Source organism: Falco naumanni, chromosome 4 (assembly GCF_017639655.2).
Source record: "Falco naumanni isolate bFalNau1 chromosome 4, bFalNau1.pat, whole genome shotgun sequence".
Taxonomy (NCBI): Eukaryota; Metazoa; Chordata; class Aves; order Falconiformes; family Falconidae; genus Falco; species Falco naumanni.
Window position 1 is genome coordinate 43,681,963 of NC_054057.1, and position 24,474 is coordinate 43,706,436.

At 43.8% G+C, this 24,474-nt stretch overlaps 1 protein-coding gene across 5 annotated transcripts in view; it reads right to left on the minus strand.

The window, feature by feature from the left end:
• ARHGAP21 (Rho GTPase activating protein 21) overlaps positions 1 to 11,613 on the minus strand; it is a 118,972-nt gene extending 107,359 nt beyond the window's left edge. Inside the window, exons 1-2 of one of the 5 annotated variants that reach the window (XM_040591117.1) lie at positions 11,524 to 11,613; positions 9,817 to 10,131 (exon numbers count right to left, since the gene is read on the minus strand). In XM_040591117.1, the coding sequence (XP_040447051.1) occupies positions 9,817 to 9,903 (87 nt within the window). In that variant the 5' untranslated portion in view covers positions 9,904 to 10,131; positions 11,524 to 11,613. Of the gene's footprint in view, positions 1 to 9,816; positions 10,260 to 10,329; positions 10,681 to 10,715; positions 10,768 to 11,361; positions 11,464 to 11,523 lie in introns of those variants that run through there. The other 4 variants (XM_040591119.1, XM_040591120.1, XM_040591121.1 and 1 more) reach the window with 4 other exon arrangements.
• Positions 11,614 to 24,474: the final 12,861 nt, after the last annotated feature.

Here is a 24,474-nt window from a genome sequence, read left to right on the forward strand (position 1 = left end):
ATCTCTCCATCTCTACAGTCTCCTCTCTCCCAAAATGCCAAGTCCTAGCTTCCTTATTTTGTTTTGGTACAGAAGCAACTCCATATATTTGCTTATCTTAGCCACGTTTTTCTGGCTCTACTGTATTGTTTCTGAGATGGGGAAAAATGAAGGGGGAAGGGACAGAACTAGACCTAGACACACCAGCTCCAAATCCACCATGGATTTATATACTGAGTTATGACAGAGAACATTAACTGTTCAAAATTATTAGGAAATGCATGACAATTTGCTTTTTTGACCAACACTGAGCACTAAGCTGCTGTCTAATCCTTAGAGTTACCTATCACAACTCTTAAGACCTCGCCCATGAGTTCCTAGTTAATCATTAACTCTCAGTATTTTATATGTGACATATTACTTGACATTTATGCAAGAACTAAAACTTCATTTTAGTTTTTATCCATTAGTGCTGAACATCAAAAGGTCCTTCTGCACTTCTTCACAGACAATTCATCTTCACTTCAAAATGCCTGAATAACAGCATCAGCAAGCAAAAATTCTGCACAAAAGAAGATAGAAAAACAAACACTTTACCTCTCCATCGCCATTTAACTCAGGAAAACAGCAGAAAGCTATCAGACCTTGTTAGATATACAGCTGAATCATATTCTCAGTCACAGCGTAAACAGAAAATTACTCAAAACCATGTATAAAGAAGTCATAAAAAACAACACCTAAAGGCCACAGGCTATGAAATGCTATGAGTATTGGCCTGCATCCATTATACTTCATGTTTCATAACACTTGCATACAGAAAAACCCTTTGTTCCACAAACTCAGCTACAAGGAACATTTTGATCAGGTATGCAGTACTTTTAAAAAGCTGTATTATTACTTCTCATTTTTTTTAAAAAATGAAAATGTTAACAAAAGAGATTCAATTAATGAGCTTGTAAGATTACCTCCATGACATCAGGATCAGCCAGCTTGCCTAATTATTAATGGCTACTGAAGCACCTCATCTGATTCAGATGCACAGATTGCAACCTTGAAAACTATTCATGTAAACTTGTTTCACTCTGCAAACTTCTATATTAATGCTAATTTGGCAAGATGAAATACTTTAATGCCCCAAGAGCAACACACAAGCCAGTCATTCTTCCTTCCTCAAGACAAGAAAGGAGATCACGTTTAAATCCCACCTCACAGGCAGATCCAAAACAACTTCTCCAACATATTTTCAAAAAATAACTTAAGGTAATAGAACACACATGACTGTATTCACACAGACCCATACAAAAACAATGTAAGTACACAGAATTGAGCAGAGGGCCTGTAAAATTGCCATGAAAATTGATTACTCCGGGCAAAGTTTACTTACTCACCTTTTACTATGGTGATTGAGGATAATAAAATTTTAAAATGCATGCAAGAAGGAACAAGTCAGATTTTACAACCATTGATGAATAAGAAATGTTTGTGGCTACACACAAGAATACTTTTCACCAGTCACAGGCTCCCTATTGAAGTTGCTTCAAAATTGGAGGGCTGAGAAGAAAAGTACAGCAACAATAACAAAGCACAAACTGCAGTGGGACAGCTCGCTACATGAAAACTGCGGCATTCCTTTCAGAGATAATTTTAACCAGATCTTTATCTTACAAAAACAGGTCAGAACCTACAGGTAGTAAGAGCCACCTGTTTGAGATGCACATACTAGATCTGTTGCTTTTTTGCTGGCTGAAACACCACCACAACATTTCAGTTCTTGATTCTTGCATCACAAGGAGATTTTGACAGTTTTGCATACTCCTGCAAGCACCAACTGAACTCAAGCCTTTTAAACGTTATAAAACTGAGGACATATGAGTTTTAAACATGTCTAATCTACAACAGACCTTAAATTCAATTAAAGAATTGTATTTAAAGATCATTCACATTTCTTAGGAAATCAACCACTTCCATGTTCTATTACAATGGGGCAGACCTTGAACAAGTTAAAATGTTTTTTCCTTAAAAAAAACACAAACTGAAACTGTCTTGGGTTTTGAAATCCACATGACTTGAGCTCCATATACTAGTTTTTGAACAATGTCTCTCTATGTGAAGTTTTCCAATACAAAAATGCAATTTAGTTTGTAGATTGAGCTCAGTTTTAGTTCTCAAAATTGAAAAGTTTGCCTCAATGCCATGTACATATCACTGGGTAGACTGCATCTGTCACAAGGCAGATGATCTAGAAGGGATTTCTGAGAATTTAAAGATTCTATTTTAGCTTATCCCGTGCTCAGAATAGGTAGTACCCAAGACACCCATTCACCTCAAAGTGTTAAATCACAAGAAAATATTTCAATTTTAGCCTTTTCTGACCTTAGAATAAAATAATAATATAAAAAAAAAATCACACATCTGAAGCAGATATCATCTATATATTCAACATTAACGTCAAGGCAGTTTAAGCAGCTTTGGGTTTTTTTAGCATCTTTTTATTACAGGAGTGTTTGTTTTCTTATGTTCTCACCAACTTTGCAATAGCAAAAGCCTCATATACTTTAGATGAAAAATTAAAATAGAAGAGAGTAAAATATAGTCTTTTAAAGGGTGGGTGAATTGTAATTAGGTTTCAGTAAGAAATAGTACTCTGTTAAGAATACAAAGGAGTATACATAAAGTAGGAGGGCACACTGCCATTTCTATTGTCTAAAAACAAAAAGATCACTTCATAAACAGGCTCAGGTTCCTCTTTCCAATTCATTTGTACCAACTGCAACTACTACTCAGAAGTGTTTAAAATCTCTCCCAATACAATTCATAGTCTTCTATTTGATTTATCCTCCCTGGCACTCCAAGCAAAAAAAAAAGCAGCATAAACCTCAAAATTTACAATAAGGAAGATTATGTCATCCAGCCAGCTCAGCGATGCCAGTGCAACATTATTCCCTACAGTGTTATTTGCTAGTGCTTAATGCAGTCCATACTGTGTGTCCTAACACATTATGCAAATGACACACACATAAAAGAAAAATGTCTATCTCAAAGTGCACCCCTCCACCAACAGCCAATCTGTAATTAGCCATGTCCTCTAAGGAGACACCTCATTCACTCTCAGCAAAGCAGCAGCTGCTAGCAAATGGAAATAAAGAAATTTAGAACAAAAATAAGCCCACTACCTACACTCCCAAAGGTGTACACTCACAGTCGCAAGCCAGAGTCAAAACCTAAACAGCTGTTTGTATTTTTCTAGAATGCTCACACAGAACTTCTCATGCCCAGCACTAAATATTTACTAACGTGACTTGCATCAGCCACTCTCAAACATTATGCTGTTCAGAAAGCTGCAGCAACAGCTCCCAATTCTTCACTCAAATATTTTCTGGACTACTAGCTTTCAATATGAAAATAAAGAGCAGAAAATATAAAGTAGCAGCATTTCCTGCTATGCAATTCACTGATGACATATACACAACATCATAATAGTGCATACCAGTTCAGAAAGATGCTGCAGATCTAGCCCAACACAAATGAAGATATTCAGAGAATAAAGCATACAGCTGCGCCTGATTTTTACTTTTCTATTACCAAGTGATCCAATCTCTAAACTCTGGTATCATGTCCCCAGAAAAATTCTCTTCAAATCTAACAGCAATGATAAAACAGTAAATTCAGCAAATGGTTTCATGATTACTAATGAAAGACAGTACAATTCAGGGAATAGCTAGACTTCCCATGTAACTGGGAAGTTTCACCCCGTTTAAAAAAAAATGAATAAAAAAGAAAAATGCAACAGAGGAAGCCTTCCCATTAAATAATCTTTAAGAACTATATACATGAAACAGCTTACCTCACCTTGCAACTGTAAAATTAGGCACTTTCAGGTTTATAAGATGTGTCAAGCCTCTGATATGAACAAATCAAAATTTCTTTGATGTCACTGTTCCCACCCATCAGCTGCACTTAAACATCTACTGTATGTACCTAATGCTAGGTGATCGGGAAAAAATACCACGGAACTGTCTTTGAAAAATATTACAAATTGCAAGAAAATTATGTAAGAAGGATTTGGACAGGAGAAATACATGGTATTTACATTAATCTGCATTCTGTGTAATAAACAGGCAAAGTATGACACAATTACCCCCATTCATCCACTAACCTGACCAGACAGTGTAACTCTTACCCACCATTTATCTACTATGCTTGGCACAACATATTATTTAATATATATACACATAGATTATCTATTATGGTAGGCAGACAAACACTTCTGTAGCAAGGCCCTAATTTCAAGGATTTGATGAGATCATAAACTCTGATGCCTTCCACAACCATGGAGTTATACCAAACAGCTCATGACTGATTTCTGGGGTGCCATCAATTCAGACTGTTTCAACACCAATTCAGAAGCCTCGCCATTTATACTAGGGTTAATTCACACTTTTAAAGAACAATGACCCCTGTTAACAACAGGAAATAAATCTGGTTTTGTTTAAAATAATTTCCTAATTTTTTATATCTGCTTCCTATCCTGTGCAATTTAATATACAAACAATTGCAAGGAAGAGTAACACACAACCTCTGAATGCTAAAAACTTTCATTTTTCTGACAGTTGTTTATCAGAGGAAAAAAACCACCAACTACAAAGCATCAGTATATATTACTAACAGGTTAGTCTAAGACTAGTACAAAGACTTCCTTACGAACAGATACGGAGTTTTTCTTTTAATAAGGCTCTCACAGGTTGCACATGTTTATATTCTAACGATCACTTACACAGCAACGTATACACAAAATGTAAAACAAAAAATAAAGACCAACTTTTACTCTTTTCATACTCAACTGCCCACACTTTTCTGCTGAGCTACAATTTAGTCATCCACCTACAGGAAGATGTTTTCATACATTCAAGATGGACAAGATCACAAATGCATACAGTGTGTAATCTGAAATACCTTCTCTTCTCCAACTGTTCTCTCAATTGGTTTTTGTGTAAGCAAGTAAATATAACAGGCAAGAAATAATACATCTAAAGTAGCAGATGTGTAAGCTATTTTTAATTATTTTGATTATTAAGATGTGAAAGTAACAACAATAGTCAACTTAGCACTTTGATGCTTGTTAAACCTATTTAAAAAGTTCACTCAGATATATAGCGTGCAATAAATGCTATTATTTTATACTGACACAGATCGAGATATTCTTCAGTCCATCAGGTCTCTTGCAAAGACTGGGCGGGGGGGTGGGGGGATTCAGACAGTGATGAAAGTGATACACTCAACAAAGGTGTCATTTTGGGAAGCAAAAAGTCATTTCAAAAAGGAACCATTTGCTGCTTTATACTGTTGCTTATCAAATACATAACATTTCCTCATGGAAGAGGTCCATGTTCTGTCAAATTATCTTAGGCTTACTCCAACATAAATGAGAGCAGAAGTCAAGGCTATGCTTGCATGATTAAACAGGATTAGACTCAAGCTTTTTGAATAGTTGTGATCACTGTCTGTATATCAAATTTATTCTCCCCTGATGCAAGGTTGGTACAGAATTCTCTATCGCCATAAGAAGTATACACTTCTAACAAGTAGTTTTGGTATTGTGTATTATTTGACATGTAAGATCTTACAAATGCACTTCTCTAATTCTTTTTTTATATCACGATTAAACCTTTCTGCCTCTAAGCATCAGGCATAGAAAAAGCTGACATCCAACAATACAGAGATCCAGAACAGCGTACCCAGCATAACAGGTTACAGGCGTAATTACATAAAGATCGAAAAAGCAGGATCAAAATACACCCCTCCAGTGTTTGTGCCCCTATATTAGAGGGGCATAGCACCTGAAGTCACCACTTGAAGTTTACCAATGTCATCCCAACCAGGTTGTTAAAATAGTAAACCATCTATTAAGTATTGTTAGTGAGAATGCCAATAATTTTCTATTTTTAGTGTCATCACTGCCCTTCTCTGGTTCCTGACCCTTCCAGCGCAGTCTTCTCTTCAGATCATGCAGTTGTACTCTCTCTGATAAGGTGTAGGAGTGAAACTATCATGGCTTTTTCTCTCCCTTTCTGAAATATATTTGTGGTTACAAAGCAAGTACTAAATAACCTCTGACTATTCTTTCACAGAAGTCTTTGGAAATGTATTTCCTAATTATTGCCAAATACAGAAACTCTCAGGAATCTCTGAGGATAACCAACTATGCCTAACTACTCAGCTGTTAGGCAAAAAAAAAAAAAAAAAAAAAATCCCACAAAACCAAAACCCTACACTCTTAATGTAAATTTGCAATAAAGTATTAGAAATTTGCAATAAATATCTACTACTAAATGTGTACTCTAACGAGTTCCAACAGAAAAATAACAAACACTTAATAAAATCATTTGATAAAGGGGTTTTAGTATTCATAAACTGAGGAAGCAGTACTGTTTACAATAAAACTTTGGCTTTTGAAGTCACATATGCTGTAATTAATGTTTTTTCATCCTACATTTAACATTTTGAATGTAATTTTAATACAGATTAAGTGTAAACTACACCACAAACAGATTTAGCTATTCTTTTAAAGTAAATGCAAAATAGTGGGAATAACAAAGCACAAAAAGCACTTTTTGTTGTGCCTTTCTAGGCAGAAGAAGGGAGATGAAATATATACTAACAAAGAAGCCAGTTCCAGCCTCAAATCTGGATAGGGCCATAGACAGGATGTTGTGACTGAAGCAGTACTGCCTGTACCTCAGCAGGGCTTAAACACCCCAGCAAAACACTGCTAAAACCTGATGAAACAGAGATAGTATATGCCTGTTAATCTGAAAACCAGAAAGAACACACTCTCACTTATCTGTCTGTATGAACACAGGCTCAGCAATTCTTGCACCCGTTTGCAAATGTGTGTCAGATTTCAAACAGAATGGCAAACAGCCCTGAGAGTCCCTGGCCCTCTCTGCCAGCTCCCCCAAGAGCCCAGAATACGTGATCTGTCCCTTTGAACAGGCGCTGTATGTTCAGACAGGAGCCCACGAGCCTGAATGCGCAATCTTTGTTCTCAACAATCGTTTCAGTGAAGGGGCTCTGAAGTGAGAAAGACCACCAGATACAGTGTCAAAGGGAAAACAAAAAAATTAAGTGAAAATAAAAACAGATACCACGATGAACCATGACCAAAGGGAACATAGCATGAGAGTAGACCGGCATCCAAAACAAAAAACAATTATCAACCCAACATAGGCGTTACCTAAAGGAGTCACATCGCATGTCCTCAATCCTCCCACCTCTGTATGCAAAGATACAAAGAAGCGCTAGTTTCTCAGTCTGACATTCCCTTTCTTTGCCTGACCACAGATCTTTAAGCCAGAGCACAAGTTTTTCAGTTCTTCATCAAACCTCAATGATTATTGCTGTACATTTCCAAAACATTTAACTGGCTGAAAATTCTGATTTCTGTTGCAACTTCCTTGCCTGTGATGAACACGGGCTATGCTTGCAGCCTTCCTTGTGACAACCTGCTGCGTGTATATGTCTACAGCTAAACATTAAATGTAGATGAGTTAATATTGCATCACAATGCAAACACCATACGGGATACGGTGTCCAAAACCATAAATCATTTCCCAAAATTGCTAATACCTTGCATGTCAGTATTAGCACACTATGAAACCCTGCAACTGCATCAACTTTTCTGCAAAATTAAAACTCCTTTTTATTAGTAACTCTGTTTCATGGAAGGTGTTTTCTGATTTTATTCAGCAAAAAAGCAGTTCTTAACAATACAAGACTTCAGTTAAACGGATTTGTTCACATCTAGCAGCATATCAAGCACTGCACACAGAAACTCTTCCATCAACTGAACTGAGACAGCAGATCCTCACTCTCTATTGGCATTTTACACCAATCTATGAAAAAAGTTTTAAGAAAGTAAGTTGAACTTTAAGCCAGGCAGCAATATGCACGCTAAAGTAACTGCGAAAGCACTGCAACCTTGATTAGAATTCATGAGGGCTACCTAAATTCAAGTAAAGATTTTGTCAGGCCTGCTGCGAGTAAGGCAATCATCAGTGTAAGCACATGCTTCCTAGCAGTTACATTTTAGCTGCAACATATAAGCATCAGGCAAAACAACAGGCAGAGCAGTCCATTTTGCAATTCTGTACCTATTAGCAGTCCCCAATTAGACAGCTTTAACATGATGAGCTCCAAAAGCACCACGGGCCTTGTTAGGGCTTACCGCAGTAGCGAAAGGTGGATTATGACAACTGCCAGTGCCAAAAGACCAGCAGTCTCAACATGATAGAATTAAAAAGCAGATTTTAGTTTTTACACTTAGACATCTGGTTTCCTCCCTCTTCCCACACTATTTGAACAGTATTAAAGGACACTGTCTCCAAATATGGCCTTGTTTTCAGTCACATTTTTAAGAAGGGCATCAACAAGAATAAACCATGATTTATCCTACATGCAAATTAAGAATCATAATTTGTAACAAAGTCTAAAATCTCAACATCTTCTGTTTTCTTACTTAAGGTTCACATTTTGTCCTCATGCAACCCACCTGCTTTAAGACATTGTGTGAATTCCTTAACTGAGGTGATGGCAGTATGGAAAATCTTACAATACCATATGTGCCACCTTTAAACTAAGGCAAAAGGGTAAACTGAGGATACCAGCGAACTAAAACCCAGTGTCCTAACACAACAACAAAAAAAGACCAAAAAAACCCACACACAACCAAACTAAAAGCCACTCGCACTTTTAAGTTCTGTAGGTTTAAAATCACTCTATTACATATCAGTTTCAAAGGGAAGCATCTATATAAAGGGCATCCATTTCACAGTCCTACATAGGTTTAAGTCAGTTTTTTGCCTTTGGCACATGTCCTAACTTTGAGACAAAAAAGCAAGTTTGTCTTTCTAAATAAAGTTTAATACAGATCTTGGAACACATCCACTGAAGCTGTTATATATACTTTATTAGCCCTGAAGTTACAGTTGTTTCGCAGAGATTTATTAACAGGGAGCACAGAAGGAAACACCAGACACGGTTCTGCGTTAAAACCTGTGCTGCGAGTCCAAACATGCAACGGTACCACCATATGGCATGCTATCAAGTTTTTAAACTAAACACACAGAGGACCATTCCAGCAACAAATGCTGTGGATAGAAATAAGTTTAGCACAAGCCCCTGCGTACAGACAGGAGTGTGGCGAGCACTGGCTAGAAGGGGGCAGAGGCCAGACCCGTACTCCTATTAAAAGCACCAGGGCTTCAGCGTGACAGGGGTGGGGGGCCAGGCGGGAGTCGTACCCCAGTGCCGCCCAGCCAAGCGCTCCCCTCCCCGGGGGACGGGGCAGACGCGTCGAGACGACGCGGAGAGGCCGAGCGTGGGGGCGCCGCGCCGCAAGCTGACCGCGGGGCTGGGGCGGACGGGGGGCTGAAGGGGCGACCCCACGGAAACCGCCGCCCCGAGGGCGAGGACGGCGGCCGCTCGGCGGGGCGGGAAGAGGAGCCGCCGCCCGGCCCCAGAGGCAGCCGAGGCGCCCCCGCCTCCCGGCCCAGGAGCGACGCCCCGACTGCGAGGGGAGCCCTCGGCCGGGTCAGCCTCCCCGCCCGCTGCCGGGGAGCCGCACGCCCGCACCGCTCCCAACGTCCAACTCCCAGCAACTCCGGGGCGGGCGGGCAGGAAGAGAGAGGGAGGGAGAAAGGGAGGGAGAGAGGGGGCGGCCATTAAGCCCGCTCCAGCCAAGCCGTTCCCCGCGGCGGGAGGCGGCCGCCCGGCCCGGCCCGGCCCTGCCTGCCGCCGCGTACGCACAGCCCGCGCCCCGCCCGCCCCCGCCGCTCCTACCTGGCCGCCGGCGCCGCTGCCGCCGCCCGGGGGGGGCTCGTTGTCTCCATCTCCGCCGGGTGGCCCCGCTGCCCACCGGGTCGCCATTATTTCATTCCCGGTTACAAAGGAGGTGCAAATCCTCAGGAGCCCACATCGGGGAAGGGAACGGAGCGGAGGAGGGAACCAACGCCAGAGCCACTCGCGCACACCCGACACGCCGAGGCCAGCCCCGCCGCCGGGGAGGGGTCTCGGCCTCTTCAGGCAGCTGCCATAAGGAAGAGCGCCGGGACGACCGTGGGCTTCAGCTGCGCTCCCCGGCTTCTGCCTTCATGGCTGGAGGAGGAGAGAGAGAGCAGATGTGTCAGTCCTCGGCGCGGGGCCGCCGCCGCCTCCTCCGCCACCCGTCCCTCGTTAGGCTAATTGCACCCGCTCGTCATCTTCCTCTTCCTCCGGCTCCTCCTATCCACAGCCCCAGCCGCGGGGAGGAGAGGACAGGCGGAGAGAAAGCGGGAGGCGCCCGCTCCCTCCTACCTCGCTACACACAGGCTTTCGTGCCGCCGGAGGGAGCAAGGACGGGGCAGCGCTGCCCCGGGCCGCCGAGGCTGGCAGGGAGGGGAGCCCCGGTTGGCGAGGGCCGCGGGCCGGCCGGCCGCTCCTTCTCTCGGCCCAGCCCAACTTTGATCAACTGGTGGAGGACGGGGCAGGGAGCCGAGGGGCGCTCGTTCGCCGGGCCGGGCGGAAGGCGCCGCCTGTTCGCGCTGCTCGCCCCGGCCGTAACCAGCAGTGTGACCGGCGGGGGGTGGCGGGAAGCGCACAACCTCCGGTTGGAAAACGGCAACAAAAGAGCCCTCCCGGCAGCAGCGAGGCCAAGACCCCCGCTCGGTGGAGCCCAGCTTTTGTCTCTCACGCGAGCCTACCCCGCTCACAGGCGGCTCCCTCCCCCCGTCTACGTAGCCGGAGCCGTTCGCGATCAGACCACCGCGCCCCACGCCCCGCCTGCCGCCCCTCCCTCGGGCCTCCCTCCGCACAGACGCGCGGTTTCGCCCCGGCAGCCGGCGGCCGGCCCTGCCCCCCCCCCGCGCTGCCGGCTCCGCCGCCACCAATTAGGGCGTCTCGGCGCTGGGGGCCATCGCGCCGCGCCAGCTGCGCCCGCCGCGCTCCCCCGGCTACCTGAGCACCGGCCTCGCCCACCGCCGCGGGTGGGGGCCGCTCGCCGCGCTCCGACCCGGGCTCGGCGTGAGGGGGAGCCGCGGAGCTTCAGCCAGCGCCCTCCCGAAGGCGCGGGGCTTCGCGCGGCTTAGCCGCCTCCACCGCGCGGAGACCGCGGTCTCTGCCCGGACTAGCGCGGCACCGTCTCGTTGTCCGCGGCCTGCGCGCCCGCGCACGGCCTCGCTTGTCCCCGTCCCGTTACACCACCACCCCGCCCCGGGAAGGCCCCGAGTCCGCCCCGGCGCCTCACGGCGGCCCCTGCCCTGCCAGGAGCAGGGGCGGCAACCGCGCCCGGCCCGCCGAACTCGCGCCGCGCGGCGGTGCCTCGCCGGCCCTGACGCTGCCCCCTCTTACTCGGCGGCCTGCAGGGCTCCGGCCCCTCAGCCCCGCGGCGGCGGCGAGGCGTTCCCAGTGCTGGCGGCTCCCGCTGCCTCCGCCGCTGGGGCCGGTAGGGAGCCCGTCCCCATCCCCCGCCTCCAGGCTGGCGGTTTCTGTTCCCTCCAAAAATCCACCCACCTCCTTAGACGACACCGCGAGGGCAGGAACTGGCTCCCGGCTGCCTTCTCGGGCACCCGCCCTGCGGCCGAGGAGCGCAGAGCCCCGCCGGGCCCGCGCCCCGCCGTCCCCGCCCGCCAGCGCGCCCTGAGGCGGCGGGCCGCGGCGTCGCCTTCTCCCCCTCCCCGCCAGAGGACTCGGCGGTGGTGTTCGCGGGGTGGGGTGGGGGGTGTCACACATGAGTAATCTAAATTTTTCCGCCCTAACTCTGGATTTTGTGCTACTGTTGCCAGCTCCAACCTGCGCCTGGCTCGGTGAGGGACCCCTCCACGGCCGCGCCTCGGAGGGCTCTGGGATGGGGCAAGGCTGGAGTCCTGCAGCTGCTTGCGTGTGGGCTGGGGGGACCTGGTTTTGTCTCCGTGAAGGTGGTAACATAAACGTTTTGTATACTTCACCTATTGTTATCGGAGCGTGTGATTTATTTATTTTTTCCTTTTCTAGAACGGTGATTTTCAGTATAGAGGCTGGACTAGTAAGGTCTCCATGAAAGGGAACAAAGAACAACAAAGCATTTGTAGGAAATGGTAAAGGTCTTGTGTGAAATGAAAGGTTTTTTCTTGATTGTGGTCTCTAAACAATAATGATGATTTGACTTGTGGTGGGTTTTTTACTGTGCTACTCTTAAGTGATCTCTGAAAAGGGGTGACTGGCCTGGCTACCCATCAGCAGCGCTCAGCAGCAGCAGGTATGAATATTGGCATCCAGAGAACTGAGGAGAGAGCTTACATCCAGTAGCTGGAGGAAGAGTCTTAAGGTCCACATGCTGATTATGCCCAACCAAAGTCGCATGTGCCAAGTTTAAAAGGGTGTTACAACTCAGGGCCTGTTGCACTAATTTAGATGCTTACTTACCATTCAGCGTGCTGCCACAGATTTCATTAGGCCTGTATACAGTTAAAAACCTGTAGTAGTTTCTGAAGAATTTGAGTTCCTCATAATTTTTTTATGTCAGAGACTACTTTGTGGCTGAACCTGACCTGGACCAGAGATTATATATACATATTTTAAATAAGCATATTGCTGTCCAGCTGGCAATCCAGAGGCTGGTTCTGTCCAGCTCCCTAACTATTTCTCACTGTCATACAACATCTAAAGATTTATTTGCCCTACGACCCTGAGCACTGGTCCATGGTTGTCAAGAAGTTGGAAAGACCAGAATTAAAATCACTTCAGGTTTTTGAAGGGTGGAGAAGGGCAACAGTTGGAGCACTTTTCCTGTTTAGAAACTGTTACCAAGCAGAACCAAGAAGTGTAGCTGTGTGCCTGAGCTGCATGCTGCTCTGTGCACTGTAGTCATCACGTCAATTTGCAGAACGTCATCAGAAATCCGTGATGTATACAAAATCAGTTCTGTGTATTCATAATAATAACTTTTTCTATAGAAGTCACAGTACTGACTTCAAATCTAAATTAGCATCATAACTAATATCCATGTACAAAGTTGTCAGATTTATAATACATCTCAGAGAGATTAAACCACAAGTAGGATCTGAGTGATCATTTATTATCTATCAAGTCTCTATTTATATCAGCACACCTACATCAGTGCGGTGACAAATCTTCCATTTTTACTTTTCTTACATTGCCAATCATTTTCTCTAGCTTTAGCTTTCAGACTGTAACAGGGAGATGAAAATATCACAGAGGAAAATGTGATCCTAGAATCATAAATTACTTCATAGCTAGGCTGAGGAAACAGAACTTATTATTAACTCTAAGAAGATTATATTTGTGTAATTATCAAAAGAAGATTTACACTAGAAAATCTTTATTAAACTGTGTACTTCATTTTCTTCCTCTTAATCACAGTGTTTTTTTTTTTTGCTGCAGATGTTTTTGTTCGAGACACTAGGGTGTTTTTAGGACTTTCATGTATAAGGCTATGCTGCTGTAATTTTTCATTCTAAATATGGTGTCATAGTTACAACAGAAAAACTTCAAACAGTCAAGCTTTCCAGAAACATGCTCGTTACTGTAACATGCAAGCAAAACCTCAGAGTCCCTTAACCACCCTTGAAAGTGACCTAATAAAAGAGGTTGCAAAAGCAGAATTAGGGTAACTGAAAACTGTAATTTCACTTTCTCACCTTCCAGTCTGAAGGTGTTGACACATATTCACTTAGCAGACAGCTGCAGCAGAATAAAGTGTTAGCACCATCCTACTGTTTATTATCACTCCTTGCTAAAGACTATCGTCCCCACAGGAGAGCTAGTGCAGACATCCTTGAGTGCACCTCAGCCACTTCAGTGCAAAGTCTAGCAGCTGAATTTAAATTGCTGAGGTAGGCAGAGTTAAGCTGGCACTGCAGTCCAGGGGCTGAGGTGTGCTCAGTCATTCTCTTCTGCCGGGTCAGTGGTGGCACAATTATAGGGCTCTATCTTTTTAAACTATCATTTGCTGAATAAATGTGTTGCTGTCCTGAGAATATAGAAATTCTAGAGGCTAAATTGTGGACATCAAAATTCACTTGGCCAGGTAGACTGGAGGACTGAAATTAATTACATTAAATATGTTTTAGGTACCTGCCTCCTTCCCCCACGGTCCTTAACATCTGCACATCTGCCTCTGGCAGGGCCCAGGGGCGTGCCTCTCTCGACTGTGCAATGTGTTTAGGCATCTAACCTGCACCCAGCCTACTGTGAAGCAACTCACTTCCCAAGCAGTTGTGTTGTCCTTGCCATCTTGAAGGCCACCTCTTTTCTCACCACCTGCAGCCCACCAGTCAAACCGGAGGTGCCATGAGCAGTGAAGAGGCTCAGCCGTAGCCAGTCCCAAATGTCCTGCCACTGGATTAGAGAAGAGCATAAGTGGAGAGAAACAGAAGCTAAAGTGAAAGCAGGTTTTTTACAGGACGTTTTAGATTATATTAGATTAGATTAGGTTAGATTAGTGTGGAGTGCCTGGGTAGGGTAGATTAGATAGGCAGTAGCAGGGGATAGCAGTAAATCTTGGATGTTTTAGATAATAAAGTCTGAAAAGTTAAGTAAGAAAAGGTCCGAGTTTAACAGGCTTAAGTTTGGGGATGAAAGGAAGAGTGAGTGTGAAGAGATATGCCTCTAAGCAAGTAGATGTTTGTACTGATGATCTCAGAAATTGTAACTTGTAGGAGCCACTGAGGTAAAGATCATTCTGCTAACACGTTCCACCATAGACCCCAGCTTCTTAAATCTCGTGGTCAGGACCTGCTTTGAGAGGTTCAGGCTGAAGATGGACACCTCTGCATCTCCTCTGCTTTGGAGGTAATGAATGCTACTACCTCCCTGAAAGCATTTGCAAGTGCTGCTGTGAGTACCCTGGTGACAGGCTTTTCAGCACATGGCCAGAGCACCGGTTGGCATCAGTCTAACAGCTTGTCTGCTCCTGAAGATGTTGACAGGTGCCCTGTGTGAGAACAATCCATTAGATTCTCCCCAGAATGGGAGATCGAGAAGCGGATGACACATTTTTCATTAATTGATTTTTCCACGATACTGCAGCTAGTAGACAGTCTCTTCCTAGCCACGTAAAAGCCATGAATTCATGACTAGAGCTGCACAGTAATATGACCATTGTCTGCAACTGTATTTGCTTTACAGTTTTCTGCATTGAGATTCCTTTGTTTCAGTCATGATACAGGCACCTGTTTCCTGTCCAGCACTAGTACATTATTCATCCTAGACATCACTAGTGATGGCTGTTTTCTTGGTAACTTGGCCACAATATTCTCCTTTTATTCTACAGACATTCCAATCACCTACACTCTGGCAACAGTAATAAATGTCATCGCTGCCATGCTTACATCTTGGCTCCCATGTTTACACTGAACTCTGACCGAAGTGTCGCCATTCTTTTATTTCAGTCTTATCTTCACAGGACATCACACCCACCTCAGTTAGCCCAGGATGCTGATGCTTTTCAAGTGTCCAGAGCACTGCCAAAGAGAACTGCAGCCAGGCCCGCTACTGGGTCCATAGTAAGGGAGGATTTTGGCATCCTGAAGGTTCAGTTGTGCTGTTTCCACCGGTTACAGGGTACTAGGCAACATCTAGAAGTAACACCATTTTAAGCATATATGGTATTATGCAGGATTTAGCCCTCAGGGAAATTCTCTGCCTATCTAAAGTTGTGGTGGAAGGGAGACATTTGCCTACTGAAAAGCCAAGGAAGATGTGCAGGGGGGTGTGCATCTTGAGAGTGTTAAGGCGTCATCTATAAGCTGGAACAGTGGTCAGCTTAGGAGCACTGATCAGAGACATCCAAAAATCCTATGAGCAGAGAGGTACAAACAGAAAGTAACAGGCCTTACAAGGGGTAACTGTCAAGGCACAAGAAATGAGACAAGACATGAGAGAACTATATTTACTTCAGACAACCAGGGAAGGATTAACCAGTTGGAGAAAAATTTGGCGGATAAAGTTAAAAGAAAATGGATATACTACTAAAAGAAGAAGGTATTGAAGACATGGAAAAGATGTATAGCAGGGGCTCCAATGTGAGGTACAAGGTTGTTTGCCAGCAGTGCACATGAATAATGACATGTGCAAAGCAGGCTCAGGGCAAGCCTGTGGGCAAGTGTTGGGTTTGAACAAAGGGGAAATAAAGTCTGTGAGTGCTTGGGCACTGAAGCAAACCAGAGTCAGCATCACCAAGGCTTGCTGAATACAGATGAGCAGGAGAGAAAGGGATTGTCTGCAAGGCCAAAAGTGTGTCACTGCTGACTTGTACGTTCTCAGAATATCGTCCAGGACTCAGCTAACCAGTCTGATGGCCAATGTAGCCTCTTGCCTTCCCCTGTGATCCTCCGTCTTGACTTGAGGCAATGAGACAGGTCAAGTGTGACATTGCATTAATGCATGGCAGGTCCAGGACCGTGAGGTGAAGGTCACCACTGGGTGTGCTCAGTGAAACTGTGGGGAATATTTCTGGCTATGTTCTCAGGACCCATGTCCTGAGGCTGTGGCGACTGATTAGAGATGTGCATGGGAAGATGACTGCCTCTTCCATGCAGGAGCTACCAGGGCTTTTTTCCTGTCCTGTGCCAGGACAACTCCCCCACTCACTGCTTTGAGGATACCTCAGCATCTTTCCAGCAGCAGCAGGAGATGGCAGAACTCATCCCGCAGGGTGGGTAGTGACCCTTGTGTCTTGATCTGAAATACGTGTAGAAATGGTCAGGCTGTCTCCTCCCATACCACCTGATGGTGCTAGATGGAGGGAGAGGTGATTTGCCAGGCTTTTGAATCATGCTTTTGGATCGGCTTTCTCTGAGTTAGGAAGCTGGGTCTTGCCTTTCAGTGCTACCCAAAAGAGATTATTTTTTTACCCAGGCTGTGTGTTACTGTTGTTTCCTGGCCCTTGGTGTTGTCCTTAGAGGCAGAGCAACTCTGTGTATGTGTATGCACGCATGTGTGTGTGTGCTTGTGTACATATGCATCCAACACCTTTGCAAAGAGACAGTGTGACATGACCATAATGACAGAGGAGAATGTTTGTTTACAGACTAAAACTCAGAGTTTGGAAGAGGAGGCAATGAACTGCATACTCTCAAAATACTTTGAGGTTTGAGGGAACCAGCAGAGCAACAAAGAGTAACATTATAGCTTGGGTGGAGGTCTGGGCATCTAGTCCTTATCCTGCTGGACTTTAGGGAGAAAGTTGCTATCCGGCTTCTGGCAATTGTCTGTTCTGGGAACCAGCTAGCTACACAATGAAAACCAATGTCTCAGCTGATGTGTCTTCCACTCAGTGTAGTCTTCTCAGATAACAAAGCTGAGGTGTGAACGGAGAGCTGTGTCAGGGTGCTGCTCCTCATGCAGTCAGGGTGACAGTGTCCAAGGCACAAAGAGAAGCCCACCTGGAGTGTACAGCAAGACAACTGTTCCTCCTGGACAGCATCACCGATCCATTGTCAGAGAGGAAGCTGTGTTTGGGTAAGAGGCTCATGAAATGAGCTCAGGCTAGTTTCCCTTCAGAGCAAGGATGACCAAGTAGTGAGGTAGGTTATTCTTCCATGAGAAATGTGTCCAAAACAGAGACGGTGAAAAGTTTCTGATGTTTTGTGAATTCACAGCCTAACTTGATACTTATTAACGCTCCCGTGTGTTCCTGCGCATAGCCTCCCTGAACTAGACCCGAAGGTGTTTGTGTGAGGCTACTAATGTGCACCAAGGCAGGCTGACGCACGACTTTTTCAGCAATAAGCCTCAGTTGTTCACACCAACGATCCCTGCTATTCTGAGTTTGGGGTTTGACACATTTTGGTGGGTTTGGGGCATTAATATTTCAGCTCCAACAGCAAACTTGGTACTCTAAAGCAATAGGAAAGTGTTCAAGCCTGCAGGAATTTACCGTCATCCAGCCAGAGACAAAAACAATTTTAATTCAGTGAGCCCAGGGGAACGAGTTGCAGTGTAAAATTTGAATAGGCAAGATTATGGCTAGGAGGAGCCCAGCAGAACTCACATTACTTTTAACTTGGGTTTCTAGCAATGAAAATCTACTGAAACACTCTGAAACTATAAGCAAAACAAAAGTCATTTTTCATGTTTTGCTGTTGGAAACTGTCGCTGTGGAGTAAAAACTTGTTTCTAAAAATGCCATGCCTGTTTACAGCAAGATTTCCTAGTTTTGTAAAGGTCTAGGGGGAAAAAAGTATCACTCCCATCTCTTCTGCATTCACTTAAACTATCTGCATTCTTTCATTTGTTTTAAATTAGAGGAGCCAGAGTCTAACAGATAAAGTCATCAGCCTCAGTTCTGCTGAGGGTTTATTCACTTTAGGTCAAACAATGTTAACTTGTTTTAGAAAGACATCAGGGACTGTAAGATGTGCAGCATTTTCCCTCAGAAACCCTCCCCTCCCACACACACAGTTTAAAAGAGTTCAATACAATAAATAATCCAATCTATTTAAAATTGTTCGTGACAGAAAAGGTTTAAGTGCTGGAATGGCAGAGAAAAGTGAAATGACAATTTGGGTTACCTTAGCTCCTCGACTGAAATAACAGCTCTGTTTCGTTCTGTACCATCGGCTGGGAGGTGATAAGTCAGCCCTATTTGTAAAATGTTTAGTTTAACTACTGAACTGACAATTTAGGTGGAAGGAGCTGGTGATGAATTGACAACAGTGTTATCACTCTCTCCTTGCTTTATCGCATAATCAGTAGCTTGATCTACTGATTAGTGAAACCTTGTTTTAGTAGCACAGAAGTGCTAACAGCCGTCTCCAAAATTCAAGGCTACCGATTTTGTGTTTCTTGTGACTATCAGCTTCTCTCTAGATGGATGAAGTGTGACAGCTTTCTTCTGAGTTCTACCATTTAACGGATCTTCCTCTATAGCTGGAGCTGGATCAAGATAGCTTTCAGGCACTGAGAAAAGCTCAGGAGTAAGAATGACGCGTTTATATCACACAAATATATTGATTTCATCAGAACCCTCCTTCATTCCAACAATGATGTGCTCCATCCATAAGGAAGGTATCAGTTCCTGCTTTTGTGTTTTGCCTAGTCTGTCCAAAGAGCTTTTACTTCACTTTGAGCTCATCAGAACATCACTACCAGATAGCCTGTAAAAAGCAGGTACTTAGCTCTTACTGGCTTATAAACCTGACTCCATGTGCTGCTACTTAACACCAACCGACCGCTGCTCAGCGCTCTTTTCACTGGAGAGACACAAGAGATGCTCTCTGGGACAGCAGGAGCCATCTAAAGGCCAGAAGGTCTCTAAACCTGTAAGCTGATTACTATTTATGGGGACTAGGCTCTGAAAGTGATATTAATACTGTTTAACACTGTTGGTTTTTTCTCTGCCCCACCCCCACCCCGGCTTTCCCACCATTCATCCTCCTGCTCTGACTTTAAAGTGAGACAAAAAATGGGGAGAGAGTATCCAGGAAAGCATGACCCCCACCCCCCCAAAAAAAAAAAATCTGTGAGGCAAACTAGATTGTATTTATTAGATTGTATTTATGTCTGTATGGTATGAATTTTCCAGAAGAGGATCTATTAGGAATATGTTTGGTATTTTAATGGAGCTAAACTGTCATCGTATGTTTCTAGAAGAAGTATTATAAATTCCCCAGCAAGCTGCATCCTACTTCCAGAGAAAGGGTTGTCTATGGATGCTGCTTTCAAGGAGAAGAAAGTATTGGATTCATTCTCTTTCATTGTTTTACAAACCCTTTGAAAGATGTAAAATGCCAAATGTCAGAAGAGTGATTCTGCTCTAATTCTACGGACAGAGACAACTGTAGGAACTGGGGACACCTAGGTTTAAGTTCAGGTTCCAAGTAGCTCATCTGCCTATACAGAAAAACACACCACCAAACACAGAAACCCAGCCACGTAAATTATTGCAACTAATGAACAGAAATGCTCATTAATTTTCTGTAAACATGCTATGTTGACTGCCTATGCAAACTGTAGTATATACAGAAGAAACATGCTTTTGAACTGACTAAAGAAAGCATTGAATATAACATGTTTCTAGTGTGATTAAATTAATTGTTAGCACCCTCCACCAGTTTGTCCCTGTTTGGCAATGGACTTAAAGTTGCAAATCTAGACAAAAATCAATCCAGAAATATCATAAGCAATAACATAATGCTGGGAGAAGTCAAAATGAAAGTATGAGCTAAGGAACAAAGCCACGTTTACAGAATATTTTCGGCCCAGTCTTCTGCTGAGACACCCTCAGATGTTCATTTCAGAACTGCTTTCCCAGAAGAAAGCAGCAGCCAAATATTTTAACTCATTAGATACACTTGAACTCTTCGCTGCAGTATTGTGCTGTTTCACATGCACTAGACTCCAAATGGCTCCATGTGGATGCAAAATATGTCCACACAAAGGTCATTTGCAGGATTAGACCAAAGCATTACAAGGGAGGCAAGGGGAAAGAGTCCAAGTTTATTTAATTCTCAAGGCAGTCCTTAAGCCCTAAGCAAAATACAAAACAAACTCTGAGCACAGTAGTGCAAAGCATTTTCCTCAAAGTCTAAGGACAGTACTTAATCTTTTTGATACAGTGAGAGTGGTCTTCCCTTTTAATCAGGGGGACTATTAGATTTCAGGACTATACAACTGCCTGAGGTGAGTGCCACAAGTATTAATCAGCTTCTATAAAGGTAATTAGCCTTAATAACTGGATCTGATTAGTACAAAAGAGAAATCTAAAGGGAAGCCCCTTCTCCTTGATATGCCATGTTCCTGTTTGCTTTTCTTATTCCCAGACCTGTAGGACCAGCTGTAGGAGCAACAGGTTCCATTCCATTTGTGATGTGTCAAGCTCCTCTTTTGGAGGCATCCTTAAGTTTCAGAGAAATCTTGATGAAAGCCAGAGAAAAAGCAAAGATTTTCACCCGTCACCATCTGTCAAACTTCTCTATTCGCTTAGATATTTTTCCTGCCATTGATAGCTTCTATGTTTATTTAATCTTCTTTCCCTTATTTATTGCTTTTCTTTTACAAAGAAACAGTTGTTAAAACATTGCCAGCACAATGATTTTCTTAAAATTTAGTCATACCGCTTTTTGAACTGTGTGATACTTCTGAAGCACAAAAGAGTTAAAGAAAAATAAACAGATTACTGCAACTTTCTGCATTTCAAAACAGAGGTAAATAACAGCTGTGCAGAGCTCAAGTCCCCTTCCAATAGTCAGCGAACTGCTTTAGCTAAGGGGAGTGGAGACACTGCAGCAGTCATCTTTTGGCTTTTCCTCCTGCAAGATTTTTTCTGACTCCAGCTTGGAGGATTACCCTCTTGGTCATGACAGTATTGCTCTTACAAGAACAAAGATGAGGGCAGGGAGTGACACACACTGCTTGGATCACTGGGAAAGGGTGGTTCGTGTTAGTGTCCCTCGAAGACAGCTACCTCAAACAGCTGTCTACTTTAGCTACACATATAGCCAAATAGTTATTTCACAGACTGATGCGCTAATGAAATAGTGCCTCAACTTCTATGCTACTCTGCATTGAAAGAGGGTATAGAAACAATGGACCCAGCCGGAGGATCCAGCAGCTATAGGGAAACAGGCACTTCTGGGTGAGGGGATTGTGCTTGCCCACAGTACTGCTCCCTGCAGCATCCTCTGCAGAAACGCTGCTGGAACACGTTATTACTGTCAGACGTGTCGTTCCGCGCAGAGCAAGCTGGCAGGCTGCTCTAAACTGTGTCAGGGCTCACCTGCCACTCTTTAACAGACAGCCGGTCCACTTAGTAGCTGAATATTTCGGTTCTTCTCAGATATATGCCAGAGCCTTATTCTTGTAATCTACAGTCTAGACTATTTTAGTCTTTGCTCATTTTACATTGGCTTCCTCCAAGCCTTTTCAGCCTCTGCTCATGCAATTTCCATTGACTATGCATAAGATACATGCAGAATCTAAACGTTCCTTAGCGTATTGGCTGGAAATGTTTTAATTAAATGGATCTCATACTCCCTCTCTTCTGCTGGCTTTTAATGAAAAGGCTTGCTTTTGGTTCCAATGCAGAGCAGGAGCACTGCTGAAATATTGAAAACGTTAATGGATTAGCAAAGTGTATGCTGGGTACGGTCTATCAAAAATCTGAATGTCTTACTCACCTTCAGTTTAGCTGCTGTAAAGACAAGAACGAGGAGCTCTAGTTGTGGATAAAGGTGTTCCAGCATGGCCACTGCCACAAACTCCAGGTGCAAGCAAATCCTTACAAATCTGGCTGCAATAGGGCTGTCTTTCAGGGCAAACAGGGAGACTAATAACACAATCCCCTAACATCCTGAGGCAAGGGAAATTTTCTGCCTGCCTTGTGCTCTCCGAGTGCACTAAACGCTGCGGATAGTATTCATGACACCTGATTTTACCCATCTATGAATTAGTCATTTGATCGGAGCTAATCAGCTAGGCTCTCTCAATAATCAATGAAGAGATACAGAAGCTGAGCAGACATGTTCATGCCACTATTGAAGACAGCTTGCATCAACTTCTTAGGGCTCTTCTTTCTCTCCGCTGACTTCTGGGAGAGCCCAGACTACTGTAACTGTAATGACATATTATTAGCCCATTTCCTTTTTGCCCACCCTCGTATTGTGAGAAATACAATAAAAGTAACACTTTATTCCTGTATATAAAACAGCATCCCTTTGATGACTAGCAGGGGACAGCTGTGCAATTCTGCTTTATATAACTGCACATATACAAGTATTAATTATTTCTATTTTAAGAAATAAATATGACATGAGTTAACAGTAAGGCTTTCATCCAAGTGTGTAGGGGGAATTTTCTCCTGGTAGTATTGCTGTTAACCAAGTATATTAACTGAGACATTTCAATTATGTTAATTAGTTATTTCCAAATTTCTTTGGCTTATCACTTTATATATTGACATGCCATTTTGTGGGGTGAGAGCAACAGTGTGATTGTGCTGCAGGATCTGTATTGCTGCAGGCTTGCCTTTAGTAAGGAAGGATTTTTTTACTCTGAGCAAGGCACCAGGACTTGTGTTTTAAAAGCTTCTGTAAAAGAAAATATTGATTTTCATTTTAGTTTCATTTACCTTGTTATAAAACTTAGCAGTCTGTCTGTCTGTTGCAGAATATACCAGGAATGGTTGTGACCCTGGAAACGATATGCCTAGCACATGTCATTTTTATTGACACAGAAATTGGGTCCATTTAATAGTAATGAAGAATTGAGCAGTGGTGTCCACTACCGTAAGAAATCATTATTAGGTCTGTTTCACAACAGACTTGTGTGTAAGTCCAGAGAAAAGTAAAATATTGAGACATGATATAATTGACCTCTCTTGAGTTGAAAAGTTAAGCATCATATACTATGTGCCAAGTGCATTAAAGCTGAATTCAAATCTTGTCTTTTCACACACAGTACACACTGTCACAAGGGTTGGGGTTCTTTGTTCACTGGGGATCTGTTCTGTGTGTCAGCACGGTAGAACGATTTTCGGTACAGATATTCTCTGTTTGGTAGTATGGAGTGATTAAATCCTTGTCTCGTTCACTGCTGAACAAGATAGTAGTTGGGGATGTGTCCACTGCATGGAACTGGGACTGAGAACCAAAGCCTCCCTACAGCAGGTTATTTTTCAGCCCTTGTGGCTATGAAGGCAGCCTTTGGTGTGTGACTTGAACTGAGACCACTGCCACTATTCTCCTGATGCTGCCAGCAAACAGCATGAAACAATAACTGTTATCCAAGAACTGCCACATTTATCACAGCTGGGATGTTAATTCAGAAAGCAAATACAGCTCAGGGCTTTAATGGTATGTCTACCTTAAGGTTGAGTGTATGGGAAGGCATGCCAGGGGTCAAAGGTGCTGTTGGCTGCAGTTGTGGATTAGAAAAGAAGTTTTGGAAAGGAGATGCCAGTGTGATCAAAAATAGGCTTAGTTTTGTGAGCATCAGCACTGCAGAAACTATGATTCAGGGACCCATCCAACACATGCAAAAAGCATTTGGCAGTGAGAAAGGCCTTCAGGAGAAACCATAGTATTTCAAAAAGTGCCAGAACGCCTAAGTAGCTGGGTACGGCCCCTGTGGATTGCTTGGTAGCAGCTCTTGCAAAGTGCTCCAAAGCCTGTGTACCTCCACGTTCTCATTTATCTACTTGTCTTTGGTGTCAAGAAACAGGCTCCCACGAGTTCCTGGGTACCAAAATTACAGCTACCCACTCTCTTGTTATACAACCCTCTGGCTCTCCTGTGACAGCTGTTGGAATGGAGCAGTGCTGAGGGAGAGTCCCGCATCCCACCGACAGCTGAAAAGTGCAAAGGCAGCATGAGGACTGAAAGATAATCCATACTGGATATTGATCGTTATTTCAACATATGCATGTATGAAATAATGAATATGGTATTGAATATATTGTGTATTTTCCTTCTCAGTTGCAAGATACCTCCTTTTCACCTTTCTGTGAGGTTGACATCAAAATGC